Consider the following 16,188-nt stretch of genomic DNA (forward strand, 5'->3'; position numbering starts at 1 on the left):
TTTATATATATAAAACTGCAGTGAGAAGACAGTTTGGGAAATGAATGCCATAAGATCAGCAACAAGATTCTTAGCAAGAGGATATCGAACGGATATTATAAGCAAAGCATATGACTGTAGCAGTACCAAAACCAGGGAAATGATACTGGTCAAAGGAAATACACCAGAGAAACACACAATTGAATGAAGATGATGTCATTTGATTCATTACAACGTATAAATCAGGAGCAAAAGAAACAAAGCAAATTTTAAACCAACATTGGCACTTGCTCAAAAGGGATAAGGACATTAATCATCATTTACCGATAAATGCCACAGTTACCTATAGAAAGCCTTCTTCGATACAAAAAAGATTATCACGTAGCATGTTTTTATCTACAAATAAACAACAACCAATTGGTTGACCAAATGTGCACCCGGGTTTTCAACATGCGCCAAATGTAAGGCATGCTGATTTGGAATTAATACTCGGAAATACATCCATCCTAGGACAAAACTGAAGTGGTAATCAAAAAGGATCTTAAGTGTTCCACTCAGTATGCAATTTATGTCATCACATGTGCCTGTGACCTGTGGTATGTGGGTAGCACAAAATTGGAAGCAAGGCTGCGCCTTTTACAACACTTATGGGCAATTAGAAATCGGGATATGTCCTATCCTCTTGCTAAACATTTTGAAGATCTACATCAAGGTAACATCAGCTAATTGAAATACTTTGTAATTGACACTGTGCCAGCACATCGTAGAGGAGGGGACAGACTTCGGAAACTTAGACAAACAGAATCAAGATATATAGTAGATTTCAATATAAAGTTTCCTGGAGATTAAGAATTGTATGTATTTGTGGGGGACTAATGTAACGGAAGGGAGTTTCAAAGCCTACAAAGTTTCTCATGAAAAAACATCAGGACTAAAGCCCAGTTTTGACAAAGTATGCGGTTTCAGGATGATTAGTATGACATTCTTATCTTTTAATCTTGTTTCATAAATTTCCTGTTTAGATTTCAATTTTTATTAGTAACCTCAGAATTGATTTTAAGGCATCTTGCACTGGTCTATAATATTTAGAATTCATCACGTGCACAATTACCCTTTTTACAATATTAGAGGACTTAGTATAATGGATGGCCAGATTTGTCACACATACTGGACTGAGACATGTCAACATTGACCAGCCAAAATATGAATTTAACGAAAAATAATATTGCATCTTAATAGCACTGGCACTCAGTAGGCATGACACTTATTGAAGAAATCGCACACTGCACTTTAATGCATAATTAAAATCTAATATCCAAGGTCTGAAAAGTTTATAGAGCAGAATGCATTTTAATATATATAGCTATATATATCTTGAACAATAGAAATGTATTGCACATTATTCTTAAATCACCTATAGAGGTTGTTTTTTAAGTATGTACTAACCTTCAGATTCTGGCGCCCGCAAGGGTTCTCTGCCAGTATGTCGGCTTGCAAGGGTATTTCATTGCCCATTATTGGTCACCATGACCTCCATTTTTGCACATTGCACAGCACTTTACTTATGAATCACCCACTTGGGTTGATTTCTAAATAGTCAATTAGGCCGTTCTGGCATTATGCATTTTAAATTCCAAATGTATTCAATAGCTGACATGTTGACCATCGACACAGTCTTATAAAATCAGAGTACAATATATAAATGGTCAGTATAACCCTGTATTTGCACACTGCACCGCACTTTGGTCATGAATCACCCATATGGGATGCTTCCTAGACAATCAGACCATACTAGCACTATGCATTTTAATGGTAATTCATTTACAAATATGAATGCATGTGATTTATGGTGCCCGCAAGGGGTAAATACTGCCTATTTTCTGTGCAATACATCTATGTGTCAAGCATTTTCTATAGTTTAATTAACATTAGCACTATGCACTTTATCTTCTTTGTTGTTATCAAAGTGAAAATGTGTAAATTACAAGACACTGATTATATGAGTGCATCTAGTTCTAAATATCATGCAATAATGTTGCTGAGATTTTGATGGTCAAAAATAATTTGCACAAGATTTACTCATATAAAAGCTGAGATTAGTGACAATGGACACATATGTATTATACATTGATATACCAATGCGCTTTTAATGTTAACATTTGTCTGCCATTTTCAAAATGGAGTCCTCGCAAACATCAGGAACCCTCTCAAACAGTTGGCTAGTGTGTTTGTTTCAAGAACAGAGATGATGGACTTGTTAAGTCAAGTGGTATCCATAAATGCACAGTCCTCTTTCTTCTACTTTTAAACCAGACGAAGCCCGTGTAGGGTGAAACGCGTCGTTTTTGTGTGTTTTGCTGCTGCCTTTGTTTGTCCACAACCATGGAATAATAAAGGACTATTTTTGCACAGCAACTGAGGCTGGGGTTTTGGATTCGATACTTCACATCTACACTCTTTATGCATTTGCTGGAGTGCTGCTACATTTTAGACTGGATTTCCAGTCTACCTTTCCCATATATATATATACATATAAGGGAAAATGAGGGCCCATTTCCCACAGAAGTTGAAAAAAGGAGCTCTTGGATTTTGATGGTTGTAGAATGGGAAATCAATACCCAACTGGAGGAGTACTGCTCTGGGATGATATATAGATCTAATAGAGACCTTGGTACTTATCCAAGAGGAGGCCTGAGGCAGCCCTGATGCATACCTCATGTCTGCACCGTCCCACTTCCTCCCACCCCACATCGTTCCTCACTGTTTCTACTGTTATAAATAGGGGGCGGTGCAAACCACTCAAGAACAGGGTGACATGCCTCTTTGTCTTAGACAATTCAGACATTTAAACAATCGCATTACTTGTAGCAGTAGCTAATATAAACAGCTCCATTTGGTGATGACAGTTTACAAAGTTGCAAACCACTCTGTAACTTTAAAGACTGCCATCAGGAGAAACACTATGCTCCCCTTTGGAAGGAGGAACCTGGAGAATAAGCCTGGTGTGTTTGTGTGCTTTAATACATCTGAATGCAATACCATGGTTATGGTGTGACACGTATTTAACAATGGTCATAACACACTAGGAATGTACCCACGGCTCTTACAGAGGCACCTCAAAAGACAAGGCACTGCTTGGAAGACAGAGTCAAGATATGAGTAAGGGAAGACATGTGAAACCGAGTGGCCATGATGCGGCATCAGAGACCAAAGGGGAATAGCTAAACCCAGGACCGAAGAGTAGGTACTCGGTCTGCCATACGAGTGCAAAGGTAAATGTGTGTCTTTTAAATTGTATTTTATCAATTAAACCATAGGAGGCCACTGATGTAGCAGCAAAAGAAGTCAAGAGATGTTTAGAAAAGATGTTTTTTTTGCTTTGTTTCCATCCATAGACATCAATGGGACACCCCATCTTTTGCGATTGTCCGCAACTTGTTTTGAAATTGAGGCAAGCAAAGCCTTGTTTCTTTACTTGCCTTCCCAAGTGCATCTACTTTGGGGGCACCGATTGGTCTGTCTATCAGAGCAGGATAATTGTGTTCGCCATAAAAAAGAAATACATTTTTGCTGCACACATCACTTTACTGTGAAGAGTGGCAGAGAAACTGTGTGCCTATAACTTTGTTTTTCATAACTTTGTAGTTACTTGCATGATGTGCCCAGGACGCACTGGTGGAAGCAGATACTTTTTACCACTTTCATTTTTATTGTTTCATGCACTTTTGCATTTTATCACTTCATGCCATTTAGAGTACCAGATACTCTAAAATAACCATGCCAGGAGATTTTCGCCTATCTTTTAAACATCTTGTAGTTTGTCTTTTCTGCCAACGCAGAGCTGGATTTGCAGCCCTGTCCCGGGGAAAGCTCCAGCTTTTCTGGGAAAAGCGGTGGTATTAGTTTGTGGCTGGATGTGGGGGCATGGACTGTCTGGTCAGAGTCCACATCCATGCCAGAGTGAGTATGTTGCTGGGCAGATGTGGTGGCCAGAGACGTTCTAGGATAGGCCAGCCCATGCCAGTTTAAATTGCACAGATCCATTGGTGAGCACAGGGGCGACGCTTGCTCGATTGCTGGATACAAGGGAGACTCCTGCAGCCATTCTTTAGATGCTCATTGATACCAAGAACCCTAAAAAGAGACGCATTTTCCTAAAGACCCAGAACCTGTTGTTGGAAGCCAGCCAGCATTGCTTTCTTATACCATCCTTGCGAAGCTTTGCTTCTTCAATGAACTACAGAATGCCTTCATCAGTACGTCAACCAATGGAAACAAAATAATAAATATCCCTGCTGGAGGATCCTACCATTGGAAGCATCCCTGAACCATCCTGTGGGCTGACCAACTTGTTCCTGGGCTTCCTTGCTGCATAGTTCACCATCTTGAATTGAGCCTGGGCACCCTGAAAATCCTTGACTTGTGAAAGAAGTAGCCTTCCCCTGCAGTTGCGGCTTTCCAACATGATGAGAAACCTTGGGTAGAAATCTGCCATTTCTTTCAGGGTCCTCTGAGGTTGCCGCCAGAGCGGCGGTCCTTTCTTCAGCCAAGCATAGGTGTTCAGCTGTTCATTTTACAGAACTTATCCATCAGAGCACAGAATTGTAGACAAGCTGGCCCAATAATCCAAAGCCAAATGTGACCTCTCTGCACCTGGGACCCTTGAACCTCCTCAAAGGAACCAAGACACAAGATAAGGGGGCCTGTGATTTCAGGAATCACAACAGTTGGGTGAATCCGACTACACAGGGGTGAGTAAACATACCTGTTCCTACCTCCTCTGCCACCATCAGGTTTAATGAGTATAAAGTCCTTGCTCTACCTCCCTTACTTGACCTGATCAGAGGATCCTTAACCAGAACTGCACAGGTGACAGGGTTGTATTGGGAGAGGGTCTGAACACTTCTTCAATTGTTCTTTGACTTTGAGAGCCTTACACACTACTTCGTCAACACATGTTTGACTCATAAAAAGACTTGTAGCCTGTTGTAGAGAACTGTATTGGGACCTGCAATTCTAGGGCACTAGTCACCCTGTTTTCTAGCCGGAGAAGGATATAGGGTGTAGCGCCTTATGTGTTAATGCGTTGTATGAGGTTTCCAACTTTTTTATTTCTCACATATTAGTTCTATAACTGGAGATTACTTACCTGTTTATTTTATTAAGTTGCTTTTCTATCCCATAGTATTCTGAAACAGATCTAACTGTTTTATAAGGTAACCAGTTACTGTTGTTAGCAGAGCACTCCAAAAGTGAAGAACAAATTACTTACCTCTCGGTAATGTTCTTTCTGATGGGTCTTACTCCCACTGATTCCTGATCTACGATATCTATCTTCCAGCACAGCTGCGCTTTGGAAAAGACTCCACCACAAAGGGGTGCAGCTCTGCGTCCGCTCCGTCTCTGAAGGACAACTCTAGCAAAACTAGCATCCTGTCCCGACTAAGAATCCAAGCAGTAACGCTTAAAAACATGTGCTGAGACGCCCAGACAGCTGCATGGCAAATGTCCAGAATAGGGACTATAAGTTGCATAGCCAAGATAGTAGCCAGCCCTCTGGGTGGAATGAACCCTGCGACCTTGGAGCACATCCTCACCAGCTAGGTCATAGCAGTCAGAGATTCAGAGGATGATCCACCTTGTAGGGTCTGCTTGGTCACAACCCTGCCAGCATGAGAGATGGAAATCAGAGACCACCTGTGCGAAGAAGTAAGGACTCACTGTCAAGGTCACCTTCTCTTTGGAGAAAACCAAATAGGGAGGTTGTACTGATAATACCATGAGAACACTCACCCATCTAGCGGAAGTGATGGCAACCAGGAAAATCACCTTAAGGGTGAGCAATCTTAAACAAGAATGGAGGTGCTCAAGTAGTGTGCTCACAAGGAATGTTAACATTAAATTCAAATCCCAATCCGGAACAAACAACTGGCATGGGGAAAAAGATTACACAATCTCTGCAGAAATTGCATGACGATGGGAATTGCGAAAAACAAACTCAACTTCAAAGTGCTCTTGAAAACCGAAATAGCAGCAATATATCCCTTCAAAGTACAATCTGCAGAGCTGTCCAGGCCGAAGAAAGCAGAAAATACAAAACAGAGGATGCAGAGAGAGAAAAGATCCAGATCACTCTCCTAGCACCAAGCCATCAGCCATAGAGGAGCACATCCAAGATATCTTCTGACAAGTCCCACTCCTTATACCTCAACTTTTCAGCAGCCAGGCATGACGGTCAAGTCTTCTGAGATTTGTAGGGAGGACCCCTCTTCTCAAATGAGAGAGCCGGTCTACTTGCTGCAGAAGGTACCGGCGGTGGGGGCTTGGGGGGTTCAGATGGACATGTGCAGCAACTATGGGTTCCATGTTCTCTTGGCTCAGTCTTGAGTGATCAGAATCATTGTGGCCCCAAAAAGACAGTCTCTTGAGAGCCGGTGGAATGATGGGGATCAGCAGTAATGCAAAGAGCATGTCGAAGGTCCACTTGACCGTTAGCGCACCCCAGAGCTCCCTCTAAAGGAAATTCCCAGGAGCAGAACCATTTGCACTTTCTGTTGCACTGGAAGTGAATAGCTTCACCAGAGGAGTCCCCCATCAGGGGAAAATCTCTGCCAGAACTTCCTGACAGAGCACACACTCATGGGAGGCCAATGTCTATCTGCTCAAGGCATTCACAATGATGTTCGCCATCCAGGCCAAATGAGCTGCCATCAGGGACATGTCCTTCTCCAGCACCTATAACCACAGTCGTATTGCTTCTCTGAACAGAGGCAAGGATCCCACACCACCGTGCATGTTGAGGTAGTGCATGGCTGCTATGTTGTCAATCAGGTTCATCACAGTATTGCCCCATACTGAAGAAAGAAAAGTTGCCATGGCCAGTCTTGTTGCACTAATTTCCAGCAAATTGATGTATTCGACATTCTGATGGAGACCATCGGTCACTCATTGATGGGTCTTGAAGGTGAGCAACCCAGCCTTTCTAGAACGCACCCGTGACTAGAGTCAGCTGGGGCTGGGGGTTGCTGAAACAGTGTCCCACCCAGAGGCTTTCTAATAGGGCCCAACATTCCAGGTTTTGGGACATGTTCACTGATACCTGAAGACTGTCTGAAGTACATCCTTGAAACGGAGAACACTGACTACTGGGAAGCAAATCAACAGCCAAGCATCCGACCCCACAAGGATGTAGGAGGCCATAAGACCCAGCAAGCGCAGGAAGAAAGAGGCTGGAACCCGATCCTGAGATTGGAGAATGTGGACCATCTAGGATATGTTCACTGCTTGATCCTTGGGTGGGAACGGCCAGCCAAGGCAAGTGTCCAAAACCACCCTGATAAAGAGGAGGCACTGAGATTGTGAAATCTGACACTTCTTGAAGTTCAGGGAGAAACCCATGCAGTGCAACAGGTTGCACATCCAGAACAAGTGTGCATATGCCCGGTCAGGGGAGCGAGCTCAGAAGAGCAAATGGTGCAGATAGAAAAATACATGAGCGCTTTCTCTTCTGAGGCGAGATGCTTGGTGAAAATCCTGGATGCCAAAGATAGACTGAGCAGCAAAATATTGAACGGATAGTCACAATGTCCCAACATAAACCTCAGGTACTTCCTGTTCTTTCTGTGGCTGAGAACCCAGAAGTAGTCATCTTGGAGATGCAGCGGGACCAGCCGGTTCTGTAGGTACAGGACTAGAAGGATCTGAGAGAGAGTAACCATCTTGAACTTGTTATTTTGCAAGTAAAAGTTCAAGAGTCGCAGATCCAGAATGGGACGTAAATCCTCTTCTTTTTTTGGCCCCCAGTAAATACATAGAATACCAGCTGTGATGTATATGACTATGTCATCACTCCTTTCCATGGGATAGCCTCTTCCCATGTGGCCAGAGGATGGAAGACTCTACCCGATCCTGACCCTTGGAGGGGGAGGATATGTGGGAGGATCACATTGGCAGAGGGGATTCCCAGGGGAACAATATGGCATCATTGGGGAAAATCACATACACCCACTCCCCAATAGGGCTGTCCATTCCTTTCCCCAGGTCCTGATGGCCTATTGCAATATCCCCCTCAACCCCTTGCCTACTTCACTTCCAATATTCCCCCAGATGACATAGGGAATAATGTATCCAGAACTGTGATGAGGAAGAGGGCTAGAGCACTAGAAATGACAAGGACCGGCAAACCAACGCCACGGTCTAGTCTTTGGAGATCGCTCCAACAGGCCGGGAACTTTAAATTCGACACAGCAGATGAGGGGTGTTAGATGCAGGAGCAGATGCAGATGCAGACCGTAACACAGACCGTAACGCACACCACCGGTCAGAAAGCAAAGCAGGAGCACGCCATGGTAAGCTGCGAGCAGGCGAGACCACAGAAGAAAGCTGGAATGCAGAGAAGCCACCACTGCTGAGAGCGAAACAGCAGTAGCCAAGCACAGTAAGAAAGAAGTACAGAGAAAGCCCAGCGGCTAACATGCCACACGCGAAGGCAGTGGAGTGAAGGAAACGGAAACAAAGACACGCAAAGAGCATTTCCAGCACCCAGTAAACCCAGGGAAAGCGAACAGGTTACAAGGGGTGCTTAAAAGTGTATGCCACATTGAACAATGGACACGAGAATCCCAAACCTAAGTGTATGATGAACCTGAAGTATTTGTATGACAAATGGGTTACCAAACCCATATTTACAGGAGGAAAGCAAAGTGAAGGCAACAGTGAATATGAAAGGGAACTCTGTTGAACAAAGTCTAACTACCCAACTTAAGGCTAAGTTTGTTTCAAGGAGAAAAAAAATAATTACATGTAGGTCCTGGAAGGAGAGTAACGCCAAGTGTGTGAGAAAGATTGTAAGTCAAGCAATTTCGAGAATGTTTAAAAGTCCTGGCAGGAGTGTATACCAGGCAAAGCCAAGTGCATGAGAAAGACTGGAAGCAAAATGTTTTTCAAGAATGATTGAAAGTCCTGGCAGGAGAGCATACCAGGCACATGCAAGTATATGAGAAGGACTGCAAGTTAATTATTGTAAGTCTGTACAAAAAACCTGGCAAGGAAGTACACCAGACACAATCAAGTGGGAACGTTATATTATTAAAAGGAGACAACCTCGAGGGAGACCCACACCCTGGAGGTTGTAAATTGTTGGAAAAAGTTGAAAAGAACCTGGCAGGGGAGTATACCAGGTGACCCATGAATCAGAGATTCCTCCCGTGACTTTGTTGGCTCTTGTTTCTCTGGGTATCACCACTGTGACAAAGGAGTTCACTTCTGTGGAATGCTTGACTCTTGGTTCTCTGGGTATCACTGCTGTGATGAGGGAGTTCACTCCAGAGGAATTCTTGACTCTTGTACCTCCCTGCACAGCAAACGACTTGCCAACAACTCTTGTTACAGTCACTTGCACTGGGGAGTGTGACCGGGTCTTCCTGTGGTCTCAGGTCATAGTGGCTTCTGCACTCATCCCCTGCATGCTTTTCTACTGCTTCTCTTCGATAGATGCGGCTCCGCTGAGCCGTTTCCGACAGGCAGTCTGAGCCCAGTCCAGTTCTTAGTCACGCCAGCACCGGATGCTTAGTAGTGAGTCGATTCTCAGACCGGCTCCTGTATCTCCTCTGTGCATCTTACCCAAAGACATAGTATCTTTCGGGATTCCAGATGCCCTGGGTTTGAACTTCCAAGGGCTGCACAGGATGAATGCTGGCTTCCCCGCAACCCCAGTCCTTCCTCAGTCTTTAGGTCATAAAGCTGGGCAAGCCCCAGCGTAATGTCAATGTCTTTCTGTGTAAAATCTTCATGCCTCCCTTTGGGCCCCTTTGACACAGTCTCTTGGTAATACAGTCTGTGGTTACCCTGCATGTTTCCTTGGCTCTTCCTCATCTCAGCCAAAACAGATCTTGAAGATGAGATTCAAGAGACTTTACAACAACAAATAGAAGCATTATCAGGTTGGATGTCATATGGCTTTACCAGGGTCATTACTTCTGGGGAAACAGGTATAGGGAGGTCATTTTTTGGGACAAGAGTCCTTATCCCCAGGAGGGGAGTCTCTCCCGTGAGGTCCCACACTGCACCATCCGTAAGGGGACTATTGCACAGCGGCTAGCCTCACAGGGAAGGGCGCCCCCTGTAAAGAAGTGACGAGACCAATGAATCATCACAGCAGGTAGACAGTGAACTGCTTATGTACTGGTGAGTTGTGAATGAATTGTGGTGGTTTTAAACCCTTTGCGTCTTTTGGATTTTAAATAGCCTATCGGTTAAATTACAATTTTGTAACTGCCAGAGTTGGCTAAAGGAACATCCTACCACTTGGGTTATTTGGAGTGAAAGAGTTAGTTGCTTGTCAAAAGTGACACCCAGGTTTCTAATTTTACTTGCTGGGGCAGGTGTTTGGCCCAAGTGTTGAGGACTAAATAGAGAGATACTAGGAGCAGCCTGCAGAGCCACAAAGAAGTTTCAGTTTTTGAGGTTAAATGTTGGAATGTTTTTAGTCGTCCAGGCTATGATGGCTGACATAACCTAAGAAAAGCTGGCATTGTTAACATTTGACTTACAGTCTATATGTAGTAGGATTGGAGCATGGTTGGCTTATTTATAGAACTGCACACCAAAGAGGTGCGTCAGTGGTTGCTGATAAAGGTTGAAGTGAGCTGGGGGTGGGGGTGGGGGAATATCGCAGCTTCATATTTAATGGCTTTATATATTGGGGTTTGTCCAGCAAGACATTTTGATTCAACCACTTCAGAGCAGAGCCCGCGATACCAAAACTTAAGGCTGCCCAGGAGAATGGAGGGTTTGACAGTGGCAATGGTGGCTAAGAGGTCCAACAAGCCCTGCAATATGTCACTGCCACATCTGACAATCTCCTGAAGTCATCAAGCACCCGTATTCCTACCAGGGCAAAAGCATACCTGTCTATTGTCCAAAATATTAGCTCTTTCCATTGGGTATGGTAATTGCGGGTATAGTGCAGATTCTAGTAACTTTACAAGGAATGGTAGCCTATAGATTGGATGACAATTGACATGGTTTAATGTGTCTAGCCCCTTCTTTTTCAGAAGTAGGACCATATAGTGTGTCAATGCTTCTGGGACAATGATAAAGGCAGGGGGTACTTCGGATACCTGTCGTTTGCATTCCCCTTGTTGTAGGGCTGATTTTTCTGATTATATTTTTGACATGTGTCAGGGTTGATTATTTCTGGGATTTTTCCTGCATACATTTGTTTAGGAGGTGCTAGGAATTGAAATGCAGAGGTTAAAGGTGCTTGTATGTAACCCAGTATTTGATATGGATCATGGTCCTTGAAAGGAGCATCTTTAAGAGAGTAATAATGGTGCTAGCATAGGAGACACCACATGCAAGAGAAATGTGCAGTAACACCCTTAAATACATTTGGAGATACTGATGAAAAAGATTTGCTGTTTAATTAATTTGTAAGAGTCAAAAATATCATGAAAAGTAAACGCATGTTTAAATCAATACACAAATATAAAGAAACATAGAAAAAAAAATAGGTGTAACAAATATTTTACCTCCCCATGAACTTGTCGCTGCTGAAGAAACTGGCGCAGACTGCCCAGAAGATGTGAAATCTGGCTGAAGATCAAGAAGATCATTGGATGGTCTAGTGGCACTGCACACAAAAACACTTTATTTTCTATTTGATTATAAAAGCAACTAAAACACAATCATAATACAACTTTGAAGTGCCCTGAACTAAACTGTCCAGGACAAATATTTAAGAAGGGGTTTCAGTTTCATCATGCATACCTTTGTACTATTTCTTTGGAAAATGCCAAAAATGTGCTATATTTTGAGATTCATGATTTTCGAAGTATAATTGTTGTATTCTTGAAAACACATCAAATAAATATTCCAGCCCTTCACCCAGCTAACTAGCTATAACATCATATTCCTTCTACAAAACAAGTATGTCAATTTCATTAAAAATAAAAATGCTTAAAAGTTCAATAACTTAACATGCATTTTAACAGTCTGTAAAAGGCAATTCAGGTTAGCATAATTTAAAGATAGAAACATTGTAAACATACCAACTGATTGGTGTGAAATGCACACAGGAAAATCAAACCACACTGTTAGGTAGAACGTAATTCTCCCCACATAGTGAGTCCCCCAGCACTTTTTTCAGGACTACTGTTAATTTCTGACTCTCCTGAGTCAGTGGCAACAGTGTTGAATCCAGTGATATCATTACTCTCTCTCTGGGGAAATTCTCTTCCCATATGGCCAGGGAAGGGCAGGCGCTACCTGATCTAGACCCTGGTGTTGGCTGCCCAGGGGGAGGGAGAGGACCCTGAGAGGGAGAGACACTGGTTGCAAGAAACACGGCACCCAATTTTCCATTCTGGGTATAATCCCCACCCCCACCCTAAATTCTTAGACTGTTATGGCTTTTTGAGATATTGAACCTGTCCAACCATCTTATACCGCCTTCAGGGTTCCTTCTGACAAATTATACCAAATTACTGAGACGAGATAGAAGACAGGAGTGATTAAGATGACTCGAATCAGGAAGCCTAACGCTGTGTTCTAGTTGTTGGTGGGAGCAACATAGTAGCGGGACGTTTAAATACCAGTCAGCTGTGCGAATGGGAGAAGCCACAGATGAACCTCGCTGTATGCAAAGCCGGTGGGAAGGTGGGAAGCTGGAAAATGAGCAGACTGCTGCCGACACTGGAAGGCGGCTGGAAACACTGTCCAGACAAAGTAGAGAAGCCACAGTTCTGCCTTGGTGAGGTTGTGGATAGCACAAGGCTGTCAGGAGACACATGAGAACAGCCGTAACACTGTACCAAGCTGCTGGCAAGCCACAGCAACCACAGAATGATGTTAACCCTGGAGCTGCCAAAACAAACCTGTGAGCCCAAGTGGGAAAATGAAGACACTGAGGATCTTCAGAGCGAATTCTGCACACTGTGAGAAAAGTTAAGGAGTCTGCTAAAGCCGTCGGAAAACTCTGTGATAACGAGTGAAAGTAAAGAACAAGAAGGTGGAGGGACACTAGCCCAATTGATGGAAAGAGAATGGGCAAGGCTGTTGCCTAGTAAAGTGTGCATGTCTGAAGCCCATCTAAGTTGTGAAAGACAGTGAAAAGTCCTGGCAGGAGAGTAGACCCCTCTCTGTACGAGTTTGGGACCCACACCCAAATACTGTGTGGAGCATTGTGAAGACAAATCTGGAGACCCGCACCTGAAAGGAAATGTAACTTGTAAAGTCGTGGCAGGAGAGTATACCAGTCAAGTCTAAATGGAAAGCAAATATTGTAAAGTGCTGGCAGGAGAGTAAACAAGACAAACTGAATGTGAAGTAAATATTGTGAAGCCTTGGCAGGAGAGTAAACAAGACCAAACTGAATCTAAAGCAAATGTGGTAAAGATCCAGCAGGAGAGTAAACCAGGCAAAAAATTGAATGTGCAAATATTGTTACGTCCTAGCAGGAGAACACACCAGCCCAAAGTGAATGTGAATCTGGAAATTTTCATTTCAACAGTGTGAAATTTAGAGGATGGGAAACATACCGTGAGTGGAATAATTGTGAAAGACCTGTGAACTATAAAGAACTGTGGAGTAAGTTGAGTGAGGAAGTACCCTTGAGTGTGTGATGCTAGGGGAAGGGGATCATGCCATCCCCTTGACTGGAAAGTTATCTTCCACCAAGGAAAAGAACAGTGGTAAAGAGTTGAAGAGAAGCTGAAAACTTTATGGAAGGACAGACCTTCCCCCATCATTCTCAGAGATGTGAAACCGTGGAGAATGTTAATCACTTTTTCAGTTGTGCACCTTTTTTGGAACATTCAAGAAGACTACAGATGGATAGTTGAACATTTTCTCTTTGCACGTTTTCTGGGGTTTAGCTTGTAAGGATCAGAATAGGATTTTGGGCACAGGGCAGAGAACTATTTATATTTTTGGATATTCTGACACCAACATCCTTTAGTTTTGTTGAGGCAAGCAAACCCCTCATAGTGTTAGGGCAGGATAGGTCTTTCTCAAACCCTTATTTTACTTTAATAAAAGTGTATAACAGCCACTACAATGTATCTGGGTTCGAGTCGCACTCATTACAGAACCTTTTTCCTCACTCATTCTTTTCTATGGCTCTGAGACCCTTTTTGGTTTCTCTTGATGGAGTCTGCATTCTCCCATCTATTTCAATGGCATTTGTATGTTACTACTGCAGCACATAGCACCTGTTGTGCAGTGTTGCTGGGAGCTCTTTGAACTTCCCTCTTTAGGTATACTTTATTTTCCTGGGCAAACTTAAATGCTACCACGACAGGGGGATACTTTTTTATCCTACCTATGCTTTTCTTTTGGGAGATCAGCCCACCCCAATTTATGTGGAGGGGTGCAGGGATACATAGTATCCCATTCTCACTTCTCCTGTGACATTATAGTTACAGTGGCAAGTCTGAGTGGCTGGTGGCAGTGGATATTTTCTACAGTCTTATTTTTACATGCAGGCTGCTGTTGCAGCTGCGGTAAAAGCCACATGGGTCACCATTGATCTAAAATGGTGCCCGTCTTTTATTTCTTTTGTGACCTCATGATGGCTTTCCCTTTCTTGGGCCTTCCTCTTATAACCTGGATGGGGGAGGCCCTGCTCACTCCTTTTTCTTTGATGGGCTCCCTTTGAGAAGCCTGCCTGGACGTGCCAGTGTATCTGGGAGGACAGGAACCTGGGAGGGCACCGAAACTCCTCAGGTCTTTGTTCTGCGGTGTGACTGCTTGGATCCAGTTCTGACTGGGTGCCTGGCTATCTTCTTGATACAGTCACCACTCAAGGTTTGAAGGGCGCATTCATGCTAATTGGCTGAGTTTCTGCATAAAAGGTGAGGGTGTGGATGCTGAAGCCAGAGCCAAACACTGGAAGAAAATCCCAAGAAGGAAGAAGGATGCTTGCAGCCCCATCCATGACCACCAAGCCGACTGATTGGCTGCTGCAGCTCCAGACCTTTCTTCTTTGTGACAGGGAAGATCCAGAAAGGGTGACCTTCTCCCTTGGACTGATGTGCCTACACAGTCTCCACACCAGCTACAGTTTGAGCCATCCCACACATTGCTGCAACCTTCCAGGCCTGCAATACCCAAATACCCTGGACATCTGGCACCGCTGTGGTGCATTGTCTCATCAAGTGTGGTACCGCTGCAAACTTGTGAGCATCTGTCTGGACCTACAGAGACTCCATCCTGGCCATAAAAGTCCCCTCAGAAGAGTTGAGGATCGAGAGAAGGAAGAAAGTCTGACAACCGTTGCTGCTACAAAGCCTGACAACCGTGGCTGCTACAAAGCCTGTGTCAAACCTCCACATCCAAGTGCCACAAGGATCATCTGCTGGGCGTCCATGTGACTGAGTCTGACCATCTGCTCCCGCCAAAAGTTCTTCATCTAGCCACCGAGGCCAGATAGCCGAACAAGAGCTGCTGTCGTTATACCGGAGGGACCCGCTGGTGACATCGCTCTTCATACCCATAGAAGGTACTGTCTAACACCTGGGTACTTACCTAGACAGTTTTTGTGCTGTTTGTTCCTCCTGAGCTGTGTGTGTCACATCGGGGTGGATGATCCAACCGTGTTCTCCCGGGCCTAAGGACACTTGTCCCCAAGGCTGAAATCCTTCAGGAGGCCCATCTAGCCCCTTTGAACCGTTTAAATCAAAATTCATTACCTACCTGTTACTTAAAAGCATCTTCCAAACTTTGTTAACGTCTGCCTTCCTTTATTCTCCCGCCCAAGGGTCACTGGTCCCTCAGTGTCCCCATCTAACTTTTTTCAGATATGGTTGGACTTTTAAATTTCAGGACTATACAAAGTTATCTAAACTGCCAGTATTGCTATTTAGTAATTGTGGTTGATAAATTGTTTGCCAACTCAAAACTACTCTTGATACTTACCCGTTTTAGACTATCAAGGGTCTAACTGTGATATGAGCATTGATACTGCACATGTCCTATTGTATATATGTATGAAACTTTCCTTACCTGAATTGTATTTTGAATTGAACATTGCCCAGTATACACATAATTAATAAGCATATTTTCATATAACTACAATGTGTAAGCGTTTCCTTGATTCCAAGTGTGCTCAAAGGTTTTTGTACTCTACTAAAGCCCTTCTCTCTACTAAACTAAGCCTGGCTGCTGTGAGGTTGGCATCATGGAAGGAGACACAGACAAAAGTTTCAAAGT

At 43.7% G+C, this 16,188-nt stretch overlaps 1 protein-coding gene across 1 annotated transcript in view; it reads right to left on the bottom strand.

The window, feature by feature from the left end:
• Nucleotides 1-16,188, bottom strand: part of SNAP91 (synaptosome associated protein 91) — a 1,173,930-nt gene that overhangs the window by 387,604 nt on the left and 770,138 nt on the right. Inside the window, exon 14 of the mRNA XM_069606330.1 lies at nucleotides 11,511-11,611. Coding sequence (XP_069462431.1) covers nucleotides 11,511-11,611 — 101 coding nt within the window. The remainder of the gene's footprint in view (nucleotides 1-11,510; nucleotides 11,612-16,188) is intronic.

The sequence above is a fragment of the Ambystoma mexicanum genome, chromosome 4p (assembly GCF_040938575.1).
Source record: "Ambystoma mexicanum isolate Mex_15411 chromosome 4p, UKY_AmexF1_1, whole genome shotgun sequence".
NCBI lineage: Eukaryota > Metazoa > Chordata > Amphibia > Caudata > Ambystomatidae > Ambystoma > Ambystoma mexicanum.